This window comes from Budorcas taxicolor, chromosome 10, assembly GCF_023091745.1.
Source record: "Budorcas taxicolor isolate Tak-1 chromosome 10, Takin1.1, whole genome shotgun sequence".
Taxonomy (NCBI): Eukaryota; Metazoa; Chordata; class Mammalia; order Artiodactyla; family Bovidae; genus Budorcas; species Budorcas taxicolor.
In genome coordinates this window covers 24,923,072-24,949,593 of record NC_068919.1, presented here as the reverse complement: position 1 = coordinate 24,949,593, position 26,522 = coordinate 24,923,072, and the positions used below count along the sequence as shown (strand labels likewise).

The 26,522-nt window shown below is 42.8% G+C and overlaps 2 protein-coding genes across 2 annotated transcripts; one reads left to right on the top strand and one right to left on the bottom strand.

The window, feature by feature from the left end:
- The first annotated feature begins 15,276 nt into the window (after positions 1-15,276).
- Positions 15,277-16,711, top strand: RNASE6 (ribonuclease A family member k6). Its single transcript, XM_052647118.1, has 2 exons — positions 15,277-15,466; positions 16,054-16,711. Exon 2 carries the CDS (start codon positions 16,059-16,061, stop codon positions 16,521-16,523), a length of 465 nt encoding a protein of 154 aa, XP_052503078.1. The 5' UTR covers positions 15,277-15,466; positions 16,054-16,058; the 3' UTR covers positions 16,524-16,711.
- An 8,778-nt stretch (positions 16,712-25,489) lies between these two features.
- Positions 25,490-26,310, bottom strand: LOC128054572 (ribonuclease pancreatic). Its single transcript, XM_052647210.1, has 2 exons — positions 26,264-26,310; positions 25,490-25,955 (listed from the first exon to the last, which is right to left on the bottom strand). Exon 2 carries the CDS (start codon positions 25,928-25,930, stop codon positions 25,490-25,492), a length of 441 nt encoding a protein of 146 aa, XP_052503170.1. The 5' UTR covers positions 25,931-25,955; positions 26,264-26,310.
- Positions 26,311-26,522: the final 212 nt, after the last annotated feature.

Sequence of the window (26,522 nt, the reverse complement as noted above, 5' to 3'; positions counted from 1 at the left end):
TAAATTAACAAGGGCAAGTGTTGCCCTAAGACAACAGACCACCAGGCTTTTTTCCAGGAAAAAAAAAAAAGTTTATTGGGGATCAGCAAAGAATTGCAAGTTTGGGTAAGCAACCATGGTAAGCCACATGCAAATCCTCAGCAAAAATGGAGAGGAGAACTCTTTTATAGAGGGGAAAAGGAAGTTGAGTGGGCTACAGTAAGCAAAGAGCATGTGACTTTTCTTTGGCCAAATCGCAACAGTCTCTTAAGATCTGAGCCAGAAGAGGCAATCTTTCTTCTTCCCATTGGCTCTGCTATCCTTGTAGAGTGTGAAAGCTTCCCCTTCTGGTTTCCTGACTCCATTTAAATGAGATTTCTATTTATTAATTTTTTTTAACAAAAAACAAACAGAAGCTTAACAACATGGATATTTCCCATATGCATAGGAGGTACCCAGGAAAGCTGAGTAAAACTTGACAAATGGACCAAGCTGCTACCTCAAATTACATTTTTAGCTAGAGGCAAATTTGGGGATAGTATTTGGGGACTACAAAGGGAAGGGAGCAATTCAGCAGAATTTGAAAGGAGCAAACATTTGGTCAATAAATATTTGTTAAGCCTTGCAGAGACCATGGGAACAGAGGAAAAAAATTAACAGACTTTAACAGACCTCCCTGTCTACACATCTAGTTCATATTATACTGTAATTATCCATGGTGATAGCTCTCTTCCTGAAATAAGTCCTCTATCTACATTGTGTTGACTGAAAAAAATTCACAATCTAAAAGTTGAGAATTATGTTTTATTCAGTTGACTTACTGAGGACTTAAGCTTGGGAGACAGCCTCTCAGCTCTGAGGGACTGTTTTGAAGAAGTGAGGGGAGAACCAGGATATATAGGAACTTTTCCTCAAAAAAGCCACAAATAGTTGGAACATCAAGAGATTCCTGTTAACTAAAGAAAAACCAGGCAACTCAAGTTTAACAAATTTAGCACTTTTCCTTGTACAGAAAGATGCAAGAGTCTAGACTCACCAAAATCTTTCCCTGATATACACCTTAACTATCTAGGCCTGTTTATCTCCATCCTGAACTCAACTACTGCAATGACGGCTGGCTTGATGGCCTCAACATCCTTTGTTTCCTGGAATGGTAAGTGATATTCTTTGTCCATAACTCTTTTAGGTAGTTAGGAAGAAGGTCAAATGTTCTTTCAAAATCTGTTGGACCTTGATTGTTTCCAGCTCAAAATAATCCACCTGCAAAAGAGACATATTTTGGGGAGGCAAATGTTACTCCCCCCAGAGGCATACTTTGGGGGTTATATTCTGCTACACTTCGTGATACTCTGATAACAAGGTGGCCCAGTGAGAAATTCAGCCAAGGAGACTTAGCTAGAAACAGCCCTTGAAGAAAAATGTTAATAGAAAACACATTTGAGGATCTCACTTTATCTGCAAAATGTGCCTTTGACTAGACTCTTTTCAATTCTCAATGAAAGTCCCGAAGTTTACAATTTCAGGTGTAGTTTCCCTCACTTAAATTCCCCTGGAACATAACCATCCAGGGAATTTCTCCTAGAATTTTGTTGGGAAACCAGTTTAGGAGCCAAATCTCTGGTTGTCTCTTGATAACCCCCCTCTGGGGTTATCCAGAGCCTTATAATTTCCTAATGCCCACAGGTCAGTCTTTGAAGTTTGACTCCTTTGCTCCAGGCTATTCTCAGAGTGAACCCAAGTGTTCTAGATGAGAAGATACAGGAACTGGTTCTCATGGGAAGTCTGTCTTATCCCCTCCCCACAACTACTGCCAAGTAGTTGGCGTGCAGTACCTCCCACTGCTATTCCTTCCATCTTTCCTTCACTTTTGGGATTTCTTGGCTCTAAGGAAAGGGGAAAGACACACACTCTCTGCTCTTCAGATCCATTAACTGATCCCCACTTCGACCAGTGACCGGAGTGTTGGATCTAAATAGGGTGAGTTATGATTAGAAGGGCTGGTGCTGCGGATGCTTAGAGGGAAAGGCCCAGGTATGCTGGAAGGGGAAATTAAGATGGTGGGATTAAGAACAGACAGTGATCCAACTTGTAAGTACCATCAGCCTGAATTCAATTCCGTATTGATCTCACTGATACAATTCTTAGAGCCTCTCCCCACTATTCTACCCATCCCGCTCCTCCTCAATCTTCCTGAGCATAATATCATTGTCCCTTGATATCTATGGAGTATTGGTCCAGGACCCCCATGCCCAGGGTACCAAAATCCAGGCATCAAGCCCCTTATATAAAATGGCATAGCATTTGCATTTAATCTATATATTTTAATCATCTCTACATTACTTATCATACCTAATACAATTTAAATTTTATGTAAATAGCTGTAAATACAATATAAATGCTATGGAATTAGCTGGCAGCACAAAGCAAATTCAAGTGTTACTTTTTAGAACTTTCAGGATTTTTTTCTATATATATTTTTAATTTATGGTTGTGGTTTGTTGAATCCCTGGGTGCAGAACAGGTGGATACAGAGGGCCAACTATACACTGAAGCAGCGTGAATCCTGGTCTTCTCATCCTATTTAGGCCTTTTGAGCCAGGGATAGGGTATCACAAAAGAGAAGGCACCTATCCCTTACGCTGTGTTTGATGTAGCGCTTGACATTCTCACAAATGCTCTCAATGCATGTATCTCATAAGACTCTCACAAGTCTGAGGGACGGATGATTAGTCCCATTTTGGGGCATCATGCTCAGAGTTGAGAACTAGGATAGACATTCCACAGGGCCAGGTATAGTCCTCATGGTAAATGAGGGCAGAGAGCTAGTTTAAGGGGGAGACTTTTTCAAGCAACTCTCTGCCCTAATTTTGAACAGAGTAGCTCTTGTGAGGGCAATTTCAATCTTGGTACCTGATTCATTAGAACAATATTTCAAAATTGGAGCTCATTGTGATGACGTTCTTAACAACAGATCAAGATCATTTATAATGACAATAATTAGGGAAATGGCTTCTGAGAAGGGGGTGTGTGTAGTCAGAAGTGATAGCCTGTTTCACAAGCTTTGGGGAAGTGTCATAAGGAAGACAAGATCCTGGAAGCAACATCTTTCAGAGTCAGTGTAGCTGCAGCCTAGGATTTCAGGGAACCAAAGCCTCCTGCTGAGAAAATATCTCCCAAGTCTCTATTCATCTGCATACCCTTTAAAGGTGACAACCTTTTGCAATTCACAAACATAAAGCTTAAAATCCCATTTTCTTAAGGATATATACTCCTCTATGAATTGATCTGGATGCAAAACAGTTAGGTAAAGGGAAATAAGTTCCTTAGTTCAGGTAGAAGAGAGGGCAGACAAGAGGTATTTGGAACTGTCAAAACAAACTTCATTAATTTTTTACAACTTTGCTCTTGTCTTAGACAGGCTGTAGCATATTGTCATTTCTGGTAAACTTTATTATCTAATGAGACTTATCTTTCAGCCTGGAAACCAAATGGTAAAATTGGGTCCAGGTGCAGTCCACGGGGTCGCTGAGGGTTGGACACGACTAAGCGACTTCACTTTCACTTTTCACTTCCATGCATTGGAGAAGGAAATGGCAACCCACCCCAGTGTTCTTGCCTGGAGAATCCCAGGGACGGGGGAGCCTGGTGGGCTGCCATCTATGGGGTCGCACAGAGTCGGACACGACTGAAGCGACTTAGCAGCAGCCTACACTGACAGAGAAAGGAATTTTAAGGTGGAGCGCAGCTCTTGGGGCAGTGGTGAGATAATGCTTTCCTCTCTCTTCCCTGTGGATCCACAGGTGGTCCTGGTGACTGAAATGGCACCCACTCTAAAGGTCCTAGGCTCTCTGTTGGCTCTGCTGTTTCCTCTATGTGGGCTCCTTGTACACAGCCAGAACCTTTCCTGGAGGGAATTTATGAAACAGCACCACCTGAGCACAAATTGGGAATTCAGCAAGTATAAATGCAATGATCTGATGAGGGAAAGAGGCATTCCAAAAGACAAGAACTATCACATCTTCATCTATATCTTATGGCACAAAATTGAGCGTATATGCCTGAGGAACTGGAGAGACCGCTACAGAAATGTATATATATGGGCCCCATATCCCTTCGAGGTACTCAAGTGCATCTGGAAGAACAGCAAAGGCAATTACAAAGATTACAAGAGCTACAGCTACATTGAATTCCACTGCAGCATGAATGGGTTTGTTGATGGCATAGAGGACATGCGGTTATTAAAGGATATAAGCAACTAGAAAGTCCACCCACACCCACAGCTTTCAGTGTTCAGTGCTTGCAAGCGGTGGCCCCGCCTACATCAAGAGCCCTTACGTTTATGGGCCAACATTTTTCAACTACTTAGCATTTTTCACGTGGTTTCTTGCTCTCATAACTGCCTGTGTTGTTTCTCTGTCTGGAATACCCTTCCGCTCTCATCTATCTAATTTTCTTCTTCTTCTTCTTTTTTTTTTTTAAGATTCTGCACATATGGCGTCTCTGTTTTTACTATCCCGGGAATTTTCCTGATATTGATTCTCCTCATACCTTTGCAAACTGAATGATCTTCCATCCCTAAATAAATTATATCATTCCAATGTGTATGACATGTATTTATGTATACAGAGTATGTGTTGTGTGATTAGTACAGGTGTTTTAAGTGTGTGTTATATAGCTTATGCTTAAATGTGATTTGTACTGTTTATAGGTTTAAAGTATATGTGTGGGTCTACTGTGTGTAATAGGTTTCTGTGTGTGATGAATGTATGACTATTTATGCGCTAAGTAGGGGATAAGACGTGACCTAGGCATTAATGGTGGGGACATGTTGAGTTCCACCCAGACTGGTGGGTGTAGCCGAAGCTGATTAGGTATAAAATGTGTAGCATGTTCCTGGCACATGGAAGCTGCTCAGTCAACAATGATTTTCTTCCTTCCTCATCCTTTGACTTGGTATTTTAACTTTGAGAAAACAAACATGACAAGTGCCCAGCAACTGTCTGCTCTCTCTGCTACTGCTAAGTCGCTTCAGTCGTGTCTGACTCTGTGCGACCCCATAGACAGCAGCCCACGAGGCTCCGCCGTCCCTGGGATTCTCCAGGCAAGAACACTGGAGTGGGTTGCCACTGTAAGGTTAGAGGACTTTAAAATGAAACTCTGTTCAAGAGTGAGGCTTAAGACTTACACTCTGTTGAAGGAAAGAGGAAGTATATGGGAGAAGGAAATGTTGAAGACAGAAGTAAGTAATGTCCATGGTAGTTCTGTTTGCTAAATAGGGGATAGAGACACAGGGTAAGAGAGATGTTCATGTCATATAATTATGCCCAGGGCAGGTATGTGAAGGAGAAATACTAAACACTATTATTCAGTCTCCAGCATCAACAAATGACTCAAACCTTGAAGCAACTAGAAAAAAGACCAAGGTATAAACATTGACAAACCTAGACAGCGTATTAAAAAGCAGAGACATTACTTTGCTGCCAAAGGTCTGTCTAGTTAAAGCTATAGTTTTTCTAGTAGGCACATATGAATGTGAGAGTTGAACCACAAAGAAGGCTGAATGCTGAAGAATTGATGCTTTTAAACTGTGGTGTTGGAGAAAACTCTTGAAAGTCCCTTGGACTACAAGAAGTTCAAACCAGTCAATTCTAAAGGAAATCAACTCTGAATATTCATTAGAAGGACGGATGCTGCAGCTGAAGCTCCAATACTTTGGCCACCTGATGTGAAGAGCCATCTCATTAGGAAAGACCCTGATGCTGAGAAAGATTGAAGGCAGGAGGAGAAGGGGATGACAGAGGATGAGATGGTTGGATGGCATCACTGACTCAACGGACATGAGTTTGAGCAAGCTCTGGGAGATGGTGAAGGACAGGGAAGCCTGGAGTGCTGCAGTCCATGGGGTCACAAAGAGCTGGACATGACTGAGTGACAGAACAACAATAATATAAAAATTTTAAATTAGCTGATATTTTAAATTAGTTTGCACACAGTAAGGAAGCAGAATTGTCCACCCTGAAATATGACTCTTTGGCATAGGGGTCATTTTAGCCCGGTTATTTTTGAAGAATCAGCAGATATGAGAGACATTCTGAAAACCAAATAGAAGTTACTTTTGTAACTCTTCTGTAGGAGACATTTGGGCTTCCTAGGTGGAGCTAGTGGTAAAAGACCCACCTGCCAATGCAGGAAACAGAAGAGACATGGGTTCAATCCCTGGGTCAGGAAGGTCCCCTGGAGGAGGGCATGGTAACCCACTCCAGTATTCTAGCCTGGAGAATCCCATGGACAGAGGAGCTGGGTGGACTATGGTCCACAGGGTTGCAGAGAGTCAGACACAACTGAAGCAACTTAGAATGCACACAAGAGACAATTACAGGTAAAAGGGAAATCTCCATTTGTAAGAGTGTCTTCCTGCTGTACCAGGAAGGTGGGTGGGGGTGACTCATACTCTAGAAACTTACTGATGGAGAAGGCAATAATAAACAATCTTATCCTTGTTTACTGTGTTTTTATTGATCATCTTCCATAGATTCCTCACCCTCAACATCTCCTTTTGTCTTTAGCTAAAGATGGTGTTTAAGCCATCTTGGTGAGTTACTCAGCTTTCCGGGTCTCTGCTATGTACTATACGTGTTATTAAACATTTGTTTTTCTCCTCTCGATATCTCATATAATATAATTATTGTACCAGTTAAGTTACAAGGGAAAAAGGAAACAAATTTTCCTCTCAACAACACCTTTCTAGAACTCGGGCCTCAGTGAGTGGCCAGTGAATCTAGGCTGGTCATCATGTTCCAAATAGCTCCTCAGCTTTGCATTTTTTTCAGTGTACTTGGGAATGAGCAGAACCCTGGGAGATAAAGAGCTTTGCCAACCAAACTCACAAGAGATTAGGATTAAACAGTAGTTCTATAAGCAGATAGGATAGGGAGTCCCCAGAGAAAGAGAACCAGGAAGGGCTTTCTTAACAGAAGAGAAGCCATTTTAGCCATAGGCATTTTGTGCTCTAGACTTGGCCACAAGATCTTAAGGGAAGTAAGGGATCAAAGGGAAAGCAGTCAAGAAGTAATCGTTCAGCAATAAAACAGTGTCTCAGTTCCTCTCCAAAGGACATACATAACAATCTGATAAAGCTGAGTTCCAGATGCAGGACAGAAAGATGCTGTTGACCCTCCTGATTTCAGTCAACTAGAGCTTGGACTCTGTCAACATTTCCCCAGTTCTACACTGAATTCTCTGCTCAAGCCGCTTCGTAATATGCAAGTACCCTTAGCTTAAAACTCCCCCTTTTTTGCTGTTTGCGGAGACTGCTTTGAGAAAAATCTCTGGTGTGCTCCTAACTTGCTGTGTGCGTGCTAAGTTGCTTCAGTTGTGTCCAACTCTTTACTACCCTATGGACTGTAGCCCACCAGGCTCCTTGCTGCAAGTAATAAATCTTTCCTGCTCCTGATCTTTGCCTTTGGCTTGACATCCATGTTAGGTCATTAGAACAGGAAACAGGAGTCCAGAATGGCGGTGGCTAAAATACAAGGAAGGGAAAAGCTTGTGAAAATAGAACAAAGGAAGGTCCGAGGATGGGAGTGAGGACCTCAGGTAGAACAAACAGCATCCTGGCTAGCCCAATTTACATATAAAACATATAAAAAGAGGAGCCAAAGGGCCGGGGCTCTCTCTTCGTGTCTTTTGGGTCGGCATGCCCTCATGCCTCAAGGATGTATTTTCCTTTTATTTTCTAAATAAAACTGTGTTCTAAATAAAACACAGAGCGGTAACACTGATCTGTCCGAGGGCTATAACACCATCTATCCTAGAGCTGAGAGCTGTACCATGGTCTGTCTGAGAGCTGTGACACGCTGAGGGCTTTAACGCCCGTCGGTACAAATTTTTGTTGTGACAAGACAGAACTGAGGAGATTACACTCACCTGACATCCACCAAGAGGCAAATTCAGTTTTCTGGGGGTAATAGTTCTTCATCAATGATCAATTTACATGTGGGAAACATGTTGTTTTTCTTACTTGATAAATACTGCTTTAAAATGTAGTGGTGTATTCTGGTTTCCTAGAGTCATACTTTAGGATGGTCTTTTCAGCTCTCCTACAATAATTTTTCACAAATACCTCACTTTTAAAATTCTTTAAAATTTGTTTTTATTAAAATGTTAAATGATGATGGTTCAAAACAGTATAGGAGGAAAATGAATTTAAAAGAAATTATTAACAGTTGTGAAAAATTAGTAAACAGTACAGGAGGGCATGGCAACCCACTCCAGTATTTTGCCTGGAGAATCCCATGGACAGAGGAACCTGGCAGGCGTTGGTCCATAGGATTGCACAGAGTTGTACCAACTGGAGCGACTTAGTGTGCACACACAGACACACACGCACAGACACACAGACACACACACACACACACACACACACAGAGTCTCAATTAAATAGTACTGGAAGACCAGAAGAGGGAGCTCTCACACCTTGTGAGCATAGCAAAGTCTAGCAGGGCTAGTCAGGACTTTCCTGGCAAGGATTCTGCCAATGAACAGCCATGGACTCTTTGTTTATTATAGCCCTCCAACTTCCTTTTTTTCTCTATTAAAGCATTCTCTTTCCCTTGCTGTGCAGGGACTTATTTCTTGACTGCTTTTCCTTCATTTCTCCATTTCCCCACTTCTCTAATTAGTAACTGTCTGCATCTGCTCTTTGGAAAGGGGGAAGTTCTGCAAACAAGAAACGGAAAGACTTTTGTACCCAGAGGATTCTGCAAGGTCTTACTCAGTTTCAAGCACACAGTCTTCATAATCTGACCTGTGCCCACCTTTCTAGGCTCATCTGATATCACTCACTTCACTTGTTCTCTTAGTAGTAGTCCTATGTAGCCACTTACAGTTCCAGGAATATGCCATACACATTCCAGCCACTGAAACTTTGTTCTCACTTCCTGCCACTTGGTGACAATCTGCCCTATGTTCATGTCCCAGTTCAGTTCATGGCCACTGAGAAGCTGCTAGGCTCCAATCCGTGATGACCTCTTCCTCTTAACCCATTTACATCATACATTTGGCATTTAGCATATGCTGCTTTGTATGGTTAAAATTTTTCTCATATTTTATTCATTCATTCATGTATTCATCTATTCAATAGCATTTATAGAATGCCTACTGTGTGATAAATGCTGTGCTAAGCAATTAAGGTAGAAGGTGGAAAAGCCAGTTTCCATGCAGTCAAGGGAGTCAAGTTCTCTAGAACAGCTTCTTACAACCTGGGGACTTCAAGAAGTCCATGAACCATGTTCCCAAGTCCAAGGTCTATCTGCTTGCTGCACAATAGGCCAAAGAATCAGAGATGAGGTGTTGAGGCAAGGAATACGACTTTATCCAGAAGGCAAGCTGGATGAGAAGATGGCCAACTAATGTCTCAAAATAACCGTCTTGTTGGGGGGATATCTGGTTCTTTTATAGAACAGAGAGGTGTGGAGAAGGTGAGGAAGTAAAGTAAAAAGGTCCTAAGTCTCGCAAATGTTTCCGGGAATGGCCAGCTTCAGGGTGGGTAAGTGTTAATTTCTTTTCTGCCAGTCACAGGTGGACAGGGTCAGATTGTCTCTCTGTGAATAGTCAAGCAGAAGAGCAGACCATTAAGTATGATTATAATAACAAAAGCAGCAAAAAGCAAAGGTTAAAATGGAAGAAGCAGATCCAACATGGAGCAAAAACTGGCTCTTCCTAGTAACAAACCCACTGAAATTATATGGATTCTTCTTGGTATGTTTCCATTTGGGGACAGCAAATCAATGGCTTTCATCAAATTCTCAGAGACGTTTACAGCCATTGGTCTAGCAGCTGTGATATAATTACCACACACATGCACATAACTATCAAAGATGCTATTAATCTAGTCAAAACTCATTTTACAAAGTAGGGTTAGTGGTCCCAAAGTAATTTATGTTAAAGATACTCTAACTGGAAAAATTTCAGATTTTGTCTGTCACAAGGGATAGCCCATATTTTAGGAGTCAGCATTTTCTGGGACAAAGTTATTATTCAATGGTCTTGTTCAAAGACAGATATTTTCACAAGATATTACACACATCAAAATTATAATAATCCCATAAACACTCTTATAAAAGTTTATTTCTGATCCAACAGAACACTCTAGTTCACATCCATACTGCTGATGGTGAGCAGGTATGAGATGGGAAAAGGGAAAGATGGCTTGCTGTGACATCTTCACCCTTTGTTCTGCATTCTGAGAAAATTTCTATCCCTTCTTGCTTTCATGAACTTTTTGCATTTTATAATCCTCAAATCCTCCCCTCAAATATTGAAGAATCCTAGCAATAAAGTATCTTAAGACACTCATCAAAAATCCTAAATTTCCATTTGAGAAATGGGAGGCAGGTATTCTTGTTTCCCCCCACATAACTTTACGAGTAGCTATAAGTCCAAAGCTAGAAGTCAATTTGCTTCACAGAGAAATTCTAACTCAATTAGAAGGAATGAGGGAAAGCTATTAAGTAAATGTGTGGTTAGTAAAAGCCACCCTGCTTTGAAGACCTGGAGCAAAGAGCAGAAGAACAAGACAGCAAATTTGATGTTTTCTAACTGAATTTACACTTCAATTATACTTTGGTATAATTATAATATAATTTAACAATGAAAATAGAATCTAATGAGTGCTAATAGAGTCTGAACAATTAGGGCTGGAAGAGTTCTGGGCCTGGAGAGAGGAAAGTTCGGAGGAGAGGATATTTGAGCACAGTCTAGAAAGATGGGTAAGCAACCAGGCAGACTAGGTTGGAAAGGATGTTCCAGGAAAAAGAAATAACACCTGCAAAACTGTAAAGTGTGAATAATTTTTTTAAAAGTTAAAATTGTGGCTATCAAGAAAGTCTAAATAATAAATTCATGTCATTGAATAAGCTCATAAATAAACCCAATTTATTAAACTCATCAGCAATAAGGAAGTCAGTAACAATCAAAAACCAGTTCAAATGTGACTTTAGTTTACAGAAATGTATATTCTTTGCTGGATAAAATTCATTTGCATCACCATGAACAGGAATGATGCACTGTTATCATTTTATAAGTTTATGTCTGTTCCACAAATCAAAGGTATACACCTTCACAGTGTCTGTTCACCCACTGTGGGTCTGCTAGACAAATCCTGGTGCTAAATGAAAAGACTCCCAGTGATCTCTTTTGTCCATTTCCAAGTCTTGGATAACTTTCTCTTCTGTTATTGTTGTTATTCAGTTGCTAAGTTGTATCCAACTCTTTGAGACACCATGGACTGCAGGGTGTCAGGCTTCCCTGTCCTTCAATATCTCCCAAGTTTGCCGAAGTTCATGTCCATTGAGTTGGTGATGCCATCCAACTGTCTCATCCTTTGTCGTCCCCTTCTCCTCCTGCCTTCAATCTTTCCTAGCAATAAGGTCTTTTCTAATGAGTCAGCTCTTTGTATCAGGTGGCCAAATATTGGAGCTGCAGCTTCATCATCAGTCCTTCCAATGAATATTCAGGGCTAATTTCCTTTAGAATTGACTGGTTTGATCTTCTTGCTGTCCAAAGGACTCCCGAGAGTCTTCTCCAGCACCATAACTCAAAAGATTCCATTCTTTGGTACTCAACCTTTTTTATGGTCCAACTTTCACATCCATATTATAACTACTGGAAAAACCATAGCTTTGACTATATGGCCCTTTGTGGGCAAAGTGATATCCTTGCTTTTTAATATATCAAGTTCGTCATAGCTTTCCTTCCAAGGAGCAAGCATCTTGTTTAGAAAATGTATAGAGATCGTTATGACTGATGTGAAAAGGAAGAAGGAAATCACAAGAAATAGTCTGATACAGCAATAGGCCAAAGAAGAAACTGTATCATATGCCCAAATTGACCAATGAGCTAAGAGTTGAAGGCCATCTCGAGTGTCAGGAATTCAATTCCACAGAAACAATAAAACTAAACCTCACAAAGGAACCTGGAACTCATCACCTAGCATCAGCCTCTGACTCGTTGTTCTGGCCATCACTGGCTGGATGCCTGACACAGAAATACATCAGCAACCATGAGAGAAGGAGCGTTCTAAAGGTCTGAATATGGTTGATAATTGTTATAATAAGTAACTATTAGATTGAAGACTGATCTGTTATTTTAGGACAGGGCTTCGAGACTGTACCTTTTGCAGTCAGCAATCAAATAAAGGTCTAGAGAATAGAATATACAAAATAACAGGCCATGGACCTAATCCCTTCTCAGTGAGGCATGGGTATGGAGAAAACATAGATAATAGAGACCCTATTAGATGCCCTGAACTTGCTTTAGAATTTTAGGGCCGGCAGAAGGGCCCAGCCAATCACCGGGGTTCATTTCCTACACAGGGAGCATCTGATGGGATTCAGGACATGTCACTACTGAATATGGCACCCTGGCATATTGAAGGCTTCCCAGGTGTGCAGTGGTAAAGAATATGCCTGCCACTGAAGGAGACGTAGGAGACGCAGATTCTATTCCCAGGTGGGGAAGATCCCCTGGAAGAGGAAAAGGCACCCACTCTAATATTCTTGCCTGGAAAATTTCATGGACAGAGGAGCCTGGTGGACTACAGTTCATAGGGTCACAAAGAGTCAGACATGACTGAGCGTGCACACAATAGCTTATGGAATATTTCAACCTGAAGGAATTTAAGAGATGGAAGACAATGCAGGAAGGATTTTCTGACCTTCTGAAGCAGATCATGAAATCTTCATGTGAGAGGAGCCCTCCCTATGCCTAAGGGGAAAAGAGCATCTTTATCTCTGATCTAGATGGATAGGTCTTGGAAGTTTCTCCTTTCTTACTACACTTAGCTTGTACCTCTGTTCTTTCACATCTATCCATGTCTTCCCACTTTTTGTCAAACCTACCATTAAAATGCTTAGGTTTAATCACTTCTTAGGGTCTTCATTTCCTTAGAAGTCTCCCTATGTTCCTTATACTAAATAAATTTGTATGTTTTTATCTTATTAATCTGTCTTTTGTTACAGGGACCCCAGCTGAGAATTTAGAAGCGTAGAAGGAAAAGATATTTCTCACAAATGTTAAAATTATTAACATTTTATTTTACTGTAGTGCTTATGTAACAATTGATGAATTGTATTAATACATTAATACTGGGACTTCCTTGATGACCTAGTGATTAAGAATCCACCTTGCCATGCAGTGGACCCAGGTTCAATCCCTGGTCCAGGAACTGAGATCCCACATACCACTGAGCAACCAAGCCTACACCTGAGCCTGGGCACTCCAGAGTCTGGGCGCAGCAACTACAGAACCCACACGTGACAACTAGAAAGTCTGTATGGTACAACAAAATAGTTCACATGATGCAACTAAGACCAGATGCAGCAAATAAATAAATAAAATTATTTTTTAAAAAATACATTATTATTGACTGAAGTCCACAATTTACACTAGGATTTGTTCTTGCTGTACACATTTTTGGCAAGTGCATAATGTCATTGTATGGGAAGAAAGTTTTCCTTAGCACTCTTAGGTTCCTTGGCTGGGTCTGAAAATTCAGCTGACAAAGATCGATAGAAGAAAAGCATACAAATTTTATTAAATATTCACATGCTCATGGGATCATTCACAATAAAATGAAAATCCAAATAAGTGAACACAGCAGGAAGCTTTTATACCCTTTGGACAAAGAAACAATACCTCTGTAAAGAATTGACAGGACAAAGGGGTTTGGTCTCTGGATAGTATACCAGGGACCAGAGATAGTATACCCCTTCACCATACTATCACTGGATAGTAAATGGTGAAGAAGTAACTAAAAAGATAGTTTTTGAGATTCATTTGCAGATTCCACAGGTGTCCTCATTGGGACGATGACAGTCTCTCTCCAGTAAAAGGAAAATTTATTTCCTGCCTTTGGACAGAAAGGAGGAAGCTTGTTTCGCACTTCATGATTCTTAATTACCTTCAATGCAAAATAATTTTTATGTCAAAGAGCCATATTTGGGGATGACATGTTCTGGTTTCTTTCAGTATGGACATGGAATATCTCTCCATTTATTTATATCCTCTTTTGATTTATTTCATCAGAGTTTTATGAAGTGAAGTGAAGTGAAGTGAAATGAAGTCGCTCAGTCGTTTCCGACTCTTTGCGGCCCCATGGATTGTAGCCTATCGGGCTCCTCCGTCCATGGGATTTTCCAGGCAAGAGTGCTGGAGTGGATTGCTATTTCCTTCTCCAGGGGATCTTCCCGACCCAGGAATCGAACCCGGGTCTCCCGCAGTGCAGGCAGACGCTTTACCGTCTGAGCCACCAGGGAGAGTTTTATAGTTTTCTTCATATTGATCCTGTACATATTTTACTAGATTTACACCTAAGTATTTCATTTTTCTTTGGTGTTAATGGAAATGTTAGTGTCTTTATTTCAAATCCCAATTGTTCATTGCTGGTATATAAAAAAGCAATCAATTTTTGTATATTAACCTTGTATCCTGTAACTTTGCTATAAACAGACTAAATTTTACCCTGAAGATTATTTGAGCCATTGAAAGTATTGGGCAAGAGTGTTTCACTGTTACATTTTTGTTCAAGAAAGATTAATCTGGAAGTAATGTGTAGAATGGATTGGAAGCAAAAGAGACTAAAGGCAAAGAGTCCATGTAGGAAACATTTATGTGAGTCCTCTATGAGACAATAGGTTCTGAATAAGGATATTGCAGCCCCGAGGAAAAGGTACGAAAAGGTTTAATAGGCAAATACCCTAAATGTGCCCTGCATCATATGTATGGGTCTCTTCTCACAGTTTCCTCTTTGGGATGCCCTTGCAATCTTCTTTATCTAACTTCTAATTAATCCTCGAAACTCAGAGCAGGTGTTGTGCCTTCCAAAATTACCTCCTTTCTACTGTCTCCAGACAGTTACCTTGATCACAGCTGTAAGTGCTACTTATATTTATTAATATATTATGTATTAGTCCATTAACCTATCTCTATCATGAGCTTATGAATCAGAGTAGCCCAGTAGCTGGCCTAAAAAGCATACACATAAATGAATAATTCATTCAAGTCTATTGTTGAAATTCACATACCAAGTATGTGGCAGTTATTACATCAGATTTTCATGTATATTTTCTCCTAAGGAACTGAAATCATAAAAAAAAAAAACGAAGTTCAAGTAAGGAAGGAAACACCATTTCATATCAGGAAGTGATCAGTTCCTCATGTTTTGAGTCTCACTGTTTTTAAAATAAGCTTACTCTCCCTATGTCTACAGTGTAATTGATACTATTTTAAAGAGCAGGTTTGAAAATCTAAGTGTTTCATCCACATTGTCCACAAGAAATTCATCTTCCAAGCTCTAGGTTTCTCTTTCTTAGGGTTCAGAATCCTTCCCCACGCAGGCAGACCTAGCATGCCTGGGAGGAGAACAACAGACAAAAGCTTCTGGTCCTGGGACTAACTACTGCTGCTGGAGCCCCATCGTGGAGACCTGGTAAGCCCCACAGCTGGGGAGAGAGTGGGCAGTGAAGATAACTGGGAGATCCAGGTCAAATAGAAGGAGCATAAATGTTTCAGGGAGCAAGAGAAAAGGTTTCTTTTCCTTTATAAAAATTATTTATTTATTTGGTTGCATAGGGTCTTTGTTGCCGCATGCAGGATCTTTGATCTTCATTGTGGCATGCTGGATCTTTAGTTGTGGCATGTGGGATCTAGTTTCCGGACCAAGGACTGAACGTGGGCCCCCTGCACTGGGAGCTCAGAGTCTTAGCTAGTGGACCACCAGGGAAGTCCTGGGAAGAGACAAGGTTTCTGACATGGGCAGCATCAAACACATGAGTGCAGGTCAAAGAGAAGAACAAGATCTACCAGAGTAAAAGTTGTCTTACCTCAAATTCCTCCTCACTGGGCTTTAGTTTCTTCAAAATTGTGAGACTCAAGTGAGAAAGAAGATGGTTTAAAAAAAAAAAAACAAGAGCTATGAAATCTTAAAAGGCAGAATAAAAATCTGAATGGTTATGAGCAATAATTTCTCTCTTATTGTTTCTACTGCTACGATCTATTTTCTCTCTCCTTGCACAGAAAAGATGGGGCCACATCTTCTGGGATGTTCTTCTCTCCTCTTATTGCTGCTGGGAATGTGGTGGTCAGTGTGTCCACTTTGTGCTGTGCCAAAAGGTCTCACCAAGGCTCGCTGGTTTGAAATTCAGCACATACAGCCAAGGCTTCTCCAATGCAACACAGCAATGAGTGGTGTCAATAACTACACTCGGCATTGTAAACCTGAAAACACCTTTCTGCACAACTTCTTCCAGGATGTGACTGCTGTCTGTGATTTGCCCAACATCATCTGTAAGAATGGCCGGCACAACTGTCACCAGAGTCCAAAGCCTGTCAACCTGACTCAGTGCAATTTCATTGCGGGAAGGTATCCTGATTGCCGCTACCATGATGACGCCCAATACAAGTTCTTCATTGTTGCCTGTGACCCTCCTCAGAAGACCGACCCCCCTTATCATTTGGTTCCTGTACACTTAGATAAGGTTGTTTAAAGATCACTTTGCTTCTCGCTCAGCACAAATTCTCTTATGATAGCCTCTGATTTTTTTTGTCTCTTATTGATTTTCCTGGTCCCCATAGAAAGAAAAAGGAGAGTATTGGAAAAATTAGAGTGATGAGGATACCAGACCAGAGTTGGAACAAAAAAAAAAGTCAGATTCTTTTCTACTTTGGAGCTCTGTATTTTGAAGGAAGGTAGTAGATAAAAGGGTAAAGGAGGGTTCAGACCTCCATATTTTTAACCTTAGGAATTTGGCCAACGTTTGCTCATTGTGTTCAGAGCAATAAAACCATTTTTGGTTGCATTATAATGAGTGTGTGTATAAGTATGTTTGAGATCCCTTTCATGTCATTGCCAGTCTGGAGCTATCTAGGCCTGCATTTGCCAACATTCTAAGAACTACTTTGGCCCTAGGCAAACTTTGAGGTTATTTAGCAACCTGGGGCCTCTGCCATGTCCCTCTTCCTTGTGTTTCTGGAATTAAAGAGCAAGAAAATTCAACATGCCTTCAAACTCTGCTCATAGCTTTACATATTTCCCCTGAAATAATTGTCTGTGTTTGTTGGAGGTGGCACTGATACAGAGTGCTAATGGCATTTCATACACAGGTTCTAACACTGGCAACTGAGGCACCCTAGATCTTAACTATTTATTTCTATATTTAATCAGATAATGTTTTAAATATAAATAGTTGAAGGGGCCTTCCCTGGTGGTACAGAGGATACAGGTTCAATCCCTGGTTCGGGAATATTCCACATGCTGAAGAGCAACTCACCCCATGCACCCCAACTACCAAAGCCCCTGTGCCTAGAGCCTATGCTACTAAACCAGAGAAGCCCCTGCAATGGGAAACCCGCTCCCCGCAACAAGGAGTAGCCCCCACTCACCGCAGCTAGAAAAAGCTGGTGAGCAACAATAAAGACCAAGCTCAACCAAAAATAATAATAATAAGCAAATAATAGTGATAATAATCCACAGTAACCTTAGAGTCAAGTCTCCCATTCTCCACTAGAATGAACAAAGAGAAAGTATTGATCACGGAGGAGGGGGGGTGCGAGGGGGGAAGCACTGGGAAACTGAACACATTTTTGTTCTACCTGTTGGGGTTTTGGAACAGATTTTTTCTTTTTATCACATAGATCTTTGTTTACTGTAACAAGAGGTTTAATAAGCCTAAGGGAGTTGTGACATTCATTCAGCTGTCCCTTTGAGGGGTCAGACTCATCGATACCCTTTAGACTCTGGCTCCTGACACATTGCTCACTCCGGTGGGTGCCTGATCTTTTGCCTCAGTTCCTGCTGTGATATCATGTGTCATAGGATTTCTTTCCCTTTGTACCTCCGCTTCCAGCGCTTGGTAAGAGAAAGTGCGTGTGGTTCACCCTAATGACATGTGTACCTCGTTTTCGACTTGTGTGTCTTATTTCCTAATCACCCATCACGAAGGGCGTGGCTGTCGTGGAGCAGCAGGGCCGTGTCTGAAGGCGTTCCTGGTGGTCGCAGTCGGTGCTGTGCTGCTCCTGGCAGCTAGAAGGTAGGGTCCAGGGAGGCTCTGACAGCCTTCAGTACAGGATGCCCCCGGCAGAGGATGCGTGGGTGCCAGAGGCAGAAGTGCTGTGAGGAGGAAGTGCTGTGACGGACAGGCCCTGGACCAGGTCCTCTGGGAGGGCCCATTCAGTCTGTCACTGGTGAGTCTGACCTGCCCACACCCTTGTTTGAGTGGAAGCTGTGTCCTGGAATAAGTATTTGATTTAGAAACTGAAGGACTGGGATTAAGAATTTAGGTTTTAGGAGTAAGGGAGAAAAAATAATTTTCCACAAACCCTTCTAGGTTCTTGGCCTAGATCCCTCTGTAATAAAAAGACAGATTAGCAGAAGAAAACAACAATTTTAGTTACACATGTACATATGGGAGCCCCACAAAGATATGAGCCTCAAAAGACAGGAAGCCCTGAGGGGTTTTAGAGTCCATGTCTCTAGCGGCACCCCAGGGCCAAGCCTGGTTCCAGGACCAATTTTTTTTTCTTTTGTTAAAGATAGCCGTTGATGAAAGTTGAATATAGTCTGCAGGTTAGATAATAGTATAGTTTCAGTGCAAATTTCCTGATTTTGATAAGTATACTTATATTCAACTCTTGTAAAAAAATGTTCTTGTTTTTAGGAAATGTAGTGTACCTAGGAAAAAGAGCAACATGTCCATAACTTATTCTCAAACATTCAGAAAAAATTGTATATCTGTACATAAATATATGACTAATATAGCAAATGAGGCTCCCTGGTGGCTCAGTGGTAAAGCTAAAGCGCCTGCCAATGCAGGAGACGCAAGTTCAATCCCTGGGTTGGGAAGATCCCCTGGAGAAGGAAAAGGCAACTCACTCCAGGATTCCTGCCTGGGAAATCCCATGGACAGAGGAGGCTGGCGGGCTACAGTCTATGGGGTCTCAAAAGTGTTGGACACAACTTAGCAACTAAACAACAACAATAAAGCAAATAGGAAAGATGTGATTGCTTAGAGAATATAGACAAATGGTATACAGGTATTCTTTGTATCATTTTTGCAGCCATTCTGTACATCTGAAATTATTTCAAAATAAAAATTAAAAAAACAATTTCAGCACAAACATTTACTACCTGTGCAAGTTACTTACCTTTGCAGATAATCAACGCCTCATTTACTAACATGAAATCAAATATTTCCTGCCATGTGGTGGGCAAGAAGTGCCACAGCTATCTGAGGTTCCAGCCCCTAAATGTGAATTTATGAGTCACGCCAACAAGCAGCACCACTCCCTACATGAGGAACTTAAGGATGTCATAGATATCAGTGATTATAGCCCTCCAGTGTGACCTAAGGGAATTCAAGAAGAGAAGAACATTTCTGTAAAAATGCAGGATGTTGGCCCCAGATAACTGAGATGCATATGCAAGGAATGACTTCAATAATCTCAGAATCTTGCATACATAGGTTGGGCCTGCTGCTAAGTCATGTTCGACTCTGTGCAACCCTATAGACTGCAGCCCACTAGGTTCCTCTCTCCTTGGGATTCTGTAGGCAAGAATACTGGAGTGGGTTGCCATTTACTTCTCCAGGGATCTTCCAGACCCAGAGATCAAATCCAGGTCTCTTACATCTAAACGTCATTGGCAGGCAGGTTCTTTACCACTAGCGCCACCTTGGAAGCCCTCCCACACGTAGAACACTATCCCTTAACTTGATATCTGCTTTTCCTTATTTAACAACCATCTTTGATGTTCCGACTGCCTGTCTGCTTTGTTGCAAACTTGTGTATAGCCTGACTCCCTCTCCTGCCTCCTCCAAGCAGTCTCTCAGGGCTACTGAGATGCTGTCTCCCAGGCTGGGGGTCCTAAACATTCGCATCAAGTTAAACGCTCTCTACTTTCAGGCTGTGGCTAATTTTTAAGTCGACACTAAGATAAGATATTATGTCTACTTACTTTCATTTATAGAATCTACCAAACTCCACTCTGTCTGACACCCTGAAAATCACCAGGTACAGAAATGTGAAAAAGACCCAGTCAATAGTATCTTTAAGCTAAGTGGAAAAAACCAAGAAAACTGGAATGTTTAACAGAAAGTGATTATTACTAGTTCTCAGAGTGGTTTTGAGGGAGGAAACAGACAGAGCTGGACTCCATCTTAGGCCAGGCTGCGAACATGAGGCCACACACATGGTTACCTTCCCAATGGACTCTGAACTTTGAGCCTGGTGTCTATAGAAATAGCATACCAATGGAAAACCAGACCCCCTTCCCCACCTCCCGGATAAAAGAGCCTCAGGACTTGTACTTGGACTCTCCGTTGCCTATGGAAATGGCATACCAATGGGAAACCAGACGCCCCTCCCCCACCCCCCAGATAAAAGAGCCTCAGGACTTGTACTTGGACTCTCCTTAGCCTAAAAGAATATTCGAATTATCTCTGTAACAGAACAAAGTGGTAAATTCCATTATGTTTATCGGGATACGACCACAGGCCTTTTGATAAATATCCACTGTTTATCTAGTCTTGTGACACACGAATCATGGGTTAACTTTGATTGTATCTTTCTTTTACCTTGTCCTGACTAGTTTCAAGGAATTAGGGGAGGTGGGTTTGAGCAAGTACACTTAACTGGTCGGGGTCCTTGGCTAAGAGGAGACTCTGCCCTGGGCCCGCCGGTGTAATCAACTGCACTCCACTATCTGCATTGTCCTTCTGAGTGAGTGTGTTTCCCGGAACGCGTGGCTACAACAGTTTCAAGACCTGAATGACCTAATGCAGACACAAGCATACATATAAAAGAGGTTTAATGAAATTCCTGGTATATCATAAAAGTAGTTCCATCTTCCTTTTGGATGATTACAAGCTTCAAGGAAAGTTTTTTTAGCCCTCTTTAAAAAAATCCTCAAATAGCCCCCTTTCTCACCAGCTGTCAACTTCCTGTCTTGCTCTCCCCACCCCACCACAGTGACTTGCTGCAGCAGTCTGGCACCCATGGTGTCTCTCTGTGTTCAAATTTCCTCTTATTATAAGGACACCAGTCACACTGGATTAGGGCCCACCTAAGGGCTCATTTTAATTTATTCACTTCTTTAAAGCGCTTCACTTCAAATGCATCTCACATTTTCAACAAGGTAGGGCTTTAAACATATAAATTTGGGGAGAACACAATTCAAGCTGTAAAAGAGATTATAAAAAGAAGTTGACTACCTGGAGGTTTATAACCAAATCAGGTCACTCAGGAGTAGGAGAAACATCTGTTTTGTTTTGCTTTTCTCGCAAGAAATAGAGCTCTGCTTTTCCAGAATCCCATCTTGTTTTCTTGGGCTTTCGGGATTGGTGGGCAGCCTCTATGTCAAGCCTAGTATTTTACCTAAACTCAGTAGTATGGTGCCCAGTACTTACTGTTTTTACAGTCTCCATGTACTCTTGCAATTCCTTCAAAAATTAATATAACACGGGATTTTTTTAAAAAATCAGTTCTTTCCTCAACATGTTTCTTTACAAGCTGCTGCCTGTGCGCCACAACTACTGAGCCCTTGCTTTATAGCCTGTGAGCCACAGCTGCTGAGCCCCTGCTTTATAGCCTGTGAGCTGCAACTGCTGAGCCCCTGCTTTATAGCCTGTGAGCTGCAACTGCTGAGCCCCTGCTTTATAGCCTGTGAGCCGCAACTGCTGAGCCCCTGCTTTATAGCCTGTGAGCCGCAACTACTGAGCCCCTGCTTTATAGCCTATGAGCTGCAACTGCTGAGCCCCTGCTTTATAGCCTGTGAGCTGCAACTGCTGGGCCCGAGTGCTGCAGCTACTGAGGGCCGGCACCTTAGAGCCAGCGGTCTGTAACAAGAGAAGCCCCGCAGCTGGGAGCCCTCACACTGCAACTAGAGAGAGTGGCCTCCACTCACCTGCACGCAGCCGTAAAGACCCAGCACAGCCAAAGATAAATGTTAAAAAATCATTTGACTGTATTTGTGTGGGTATGTCTCTGGTCTCTCTATGCTGTTCCAGTGATTGATGTGTTTATTCTTCCACCAATTCACACAGAAATATGTACTTTGATGTTCAACGCAGCTATCTTCATAATCACCCAGAATAGAAACAGTGCAAATGTCCAACAGGTGAATGGATAAATAAACTGTGGAACATCCACAGCAATAAAAAGAAATGAACCATTGATTCACACAACAACTTGAATAAATTTCAAAGGCACTGAGGAAGTGAGATGAAACTATCCTACCTACACTTGTTACAGCCACAGAGAAACCCAAAGTACGTGGGAATTTACTGAATGCTTTGCAGACGTGCTTGCGATTTGTCCCCCAGAAAGTAGCTCCTGGGACAGTTTTGAAGTGCTTGCAGGAGTGTCACGGTCTAGGCCACAGGAAGTTCACTCTCATTCTGTACCTTCTCCAGGACCTCCACCATGCATCACGAATCATGCCCATGGAGGGCTGTCTCACATTCGTGATCAATTCCCCAAACCAGTACTGAAGTGCCTTTCATCACAGACAGGAAGATGAGCACCCCCTAGTGCTCCCACTTGCTCTGCGAAGAGTGGGAAGGCTGAATCAGACTAAGGAGACAAGAGTGGGGACTGGGAGCCGCCTTTCGTTTTCCAATTAGAGAGAAAGCTCAAAGTGCAAAATACTGACGAGACAGCGCTTGGAAAGAAAGAACCTGACGTGCTGGTCCTGTACTCCATTCATTGAAGGACTCAGTTAAGGTGTGGCTGACTGATCTGTTTCAGGCTGGAAGACTATTGGCTGCTGGAATTGAAGGGAAATTTACCACAGAGAGAGGCAGGAGAAAATCAGCCTGTGGAAAGAGGCAGAAGAGACTGTGGTTCTGTCGGTACAGGTAAGACTGCAGGAGCAAGGAGTGTGCTGGGAGGCATTTTACCTGTCCACCAAGAATGCAGAACTCCTGGAGCTTGTTTGGTTTGAAGAATCTTCCGAAAATTAACACTATCCTTCTCAGAGGTTAAAGCGTCTGCCTCTAATGCAGGAGACCTGGGTTCGATCCCTGGGTCAGGAAGATCCCCTGGAGAAGGAAATGGCAAGCCACTCCAGTACTCTTGCCTGGAGAATCCCATGGACGGAGGAGCCTGGTGGGCTACAGTCCACGGGGACGCAAAAGAGTCGGACACGACTGAGCGACTTAACTAACTTAACTTTTCTTAGAAGAATCACTAAATATGGTCATTTCTGTCATGATGCAGATACCCATCCATCTTCACATGTTAACACCTCAGTTTTCAGATTAATCTGCCTGGCTTAGTCTTCTGGAAGAGGTTTGTACCCTTTTATTTATGGGGTAGCAAGACTCCCCCACAGAAGGGAAACCTTTTTCTTTGGCTGCACCACCTGGCATGCAGGATCTTAGTTCCTAGACCAGGGATAGAATCTAGGCTCCTGCAGCAGAAGCCTGGAGTCTTAACTGATGACTGCCAGGGAGGTCCCCCCTAAAGAGATCTCTGATTTGTCTCCCAACAACTGCTGTTTCTCCTTGACTCTGCCTGATGTCTCCAGGACAAGACTTGATCACTTCCCTTTTGGTGTCCTGTTCAGAGCACTTCCCAACCCACCCCCACCCACACCTTCTGTTTCCCTGGCTGTGCAGGGCTGCACCCAGACCATCTGTTACCACCTATCACTTTATTCCCCAGATGGAGGCTCACATGGTCCACTGGCCCAGAACCTGCAGGGAAGCAGTAGTCAGAGCTGGTGACCATGCAGAATAGATGCAGCAAAACTCCAAGTGAATGTTCGAACCTCCGCTAAAGTCTTCTCTCAGCTCTAGGAGGAGGGAAAAAGAGGAACTGCTGTTTTGGAAACAATAGAAGAACTTAAGAAAAATTCTATCTAAAGAAAACAGATCTAGAAACAAAGTTTCCTTTTTATTTCCTCCTCCATCCTCTCTGTAAGGAGTGAGATCCCTACTGCCACTGAATCAGCTATCTGCCCTTATCCCCCAGAGACCCCAAGGTTAAGCATTCATTTTACCTAAAAACACATGATCAACGCCACCATTTATAAATGTAGTACACATGATGACAGAACTGCTCAAACTGGTTGGCAGAAGGATCTTTCTCTAGTTCTATGACCTTGTCTAGAGCCAGATGCAAGCATAAACAGGAAGTCAGATGAAATGATTAAGCGGTGACAAAAGCCGAGTCTAATCTTTTCAATGGATATAATAAAGGGTTGTCGAGAAGGGAGCAGGCTCGCAGCCAAGTGCACTGGGAACCTGTGAGAGCCCGCAGCAGCTCAGGCAGGGAAAGCTGCAACTCCACAGCTCTCAGTGAAGGAAGGAGACTGGGGGATTTCACCTTGAGGAGACTCCAGTGGCAGAAAGGGCAACGACAGGGAGGCCAGGACACCCAAGGTTTGATCTCAATCTGACAGTAACTAGCAGCCGCCAGGAGCAGGTCACTTAACCTTTCTAAGACTCAGGTTTCCCTCTGTAAAAGGCAGGGCTTTCTTTAGGTAAGGATGGCCAGTGGGTGGCACATATACACTCACCTCCGTGGAGCCTTTGGTAGAGACCACTGTTCCATCATATCACTGTTTAGGCATTTTTGTACACATTCTAGGCAGGCACTTCTAATTAGAGTTGGTCCACAAGCTGAAATCTACTTATTTGAAATCCTCCCCACATTTGGTAATCCCTGAGGTCCTTTCCAGCTTCTGAATGAAGGATTCCACGTTTGCAAGTAAGAGATGACCATCTTTTTGATTTAGTAATAGCTCCCTCAAAAAAAGGAAAATGGAAATCTTAGGTCAAAATTTCATAGTCTTCCTCTGCTCCTGAGGCCAAACAGGGTCTCCCCCTGGGTCACATGATCTTTCCTTCTGTGCCAGAGATTTTTGTATGAGAGCTTCACCCTCTTGTCAGCTCACCCAGCATGACAGTGTCCCAGACTATAGATCCTAAAATCGCCCACACGTTTATATTGGGTGTCAAGGAAACTACAAGGAGAGGAATTATCTTAGGGCAGTAAAAACCAAAAGTCAAAAGAGGTGGCATTTAAGGATTCCATTCCCCTCTCACCACAGATAACCAGATTCACGCTTCTCACCCCTGGCAAGAGAGCAATCGCACAAAAAATACCCAGGTGAGGACAACATCAGGAATTCAGGTGGTTGCAAGTATGTTTTATTGAAAGAAGCAGTGATTTGGTTAACACAGGTCCCTTCTCACAACCCACTCCTCACCCCCCAAACCACCAGGGGCAAGACTCAGGCCAGGGGAGCAAGTGTGGGTTGGATAGAAGACTCAACTAGCTTGAGTTATTGCCCTCATGCCAGGGAATCCTGTATGTGTGTTTCTGGTAAGGTGCACAGAGATAAGAGCCCTAACTAACTTGAGCTATTGCCCCCAGGGCAAGGAAACGCGAGGGGAGAGGCAGGTGTCTTTGTGGTGAAGCAGTGCATCTTGCTGCTCTGGCCTCAGATGGAGACCTACACTGAAGCATCGAAGTGGACTGGCACGTATGGGTTCCCCTCACAAGCCACTATGATGTGTTTCTCCGCCTGGGTGGTCTTGTAGGCACAGTTGGGGTACTTGGAGCTGCCGGTCTCACGGCAGTCTGTGATGCTCATGGTGGAGTAGCTCTGGTAGCAATTGGTCTGCCCATTCTTGCAGGCAACATTTTTCTGGGAGCACACGGCCTGGACATTGGCCAGGGACTCATGCACGAAGGTGTTCACTGGCTTGCATCGATTTTGGGTCAGGTTCCGGCTCTTCATCATCTGGTTGCAGTAGTTGGAGCTGCTGGCAGAGGAAGTGCTGGAATCCATGTGCTGCCGCTCAAACTTGGCGGCTGCAGATTCCTTGCCCAGGGAAGGCTGGACCCCCACCAGGACCAACAGTGACAACAGGACCAGGGACTTCGGAGCCATGGTGACCGCCCTCCCCTGGAGAAACCTGCCAGGGAAAAAGGGCAGAGGAGGAAAAGCATCGCCTTAGAAAGAGAACCCCAGCTCCCACCTGCAGCCTCCCTGGCTTACAGTCTCCCTGCCGGTCAACCAGAAAGATGTCCCTGTTCCTAAGAGCTTTTCTAGGTAAGGAGACACTCACGTATACTCTTCCCACAAACATTTGACTCCCACTCCCTACAGAGGTGTCGTCCTCCCCTTTGGGTGGTGACCCCTAAAATGTTCTAAAATCCTAGCAGTCCTGTCTTTGAATACAGAAAGTCTTTTGATATGAAATATATTTGGAAAATAAAATACTTTTGTACCCAGCACTCATGCAGCTCATTAGGGGATCCTTTTGAATAAACCACTAAATAAATAAGTCAGATTTTGAATAAGCCAAGTTGTACCCCCAAAATAACCACCAGTATTCATCCAGACCACAGTTGACAGAGCCCTGTTGTCCTCTAGCACAAGGGAAACTCAGTCCCTGTCCTGTCTGACCCCACACCATGAAGGACACCATTATATTCCTACAAGAGAGTCAAGCCTCCCCCAACCTGGAGGCTTCCCCTTC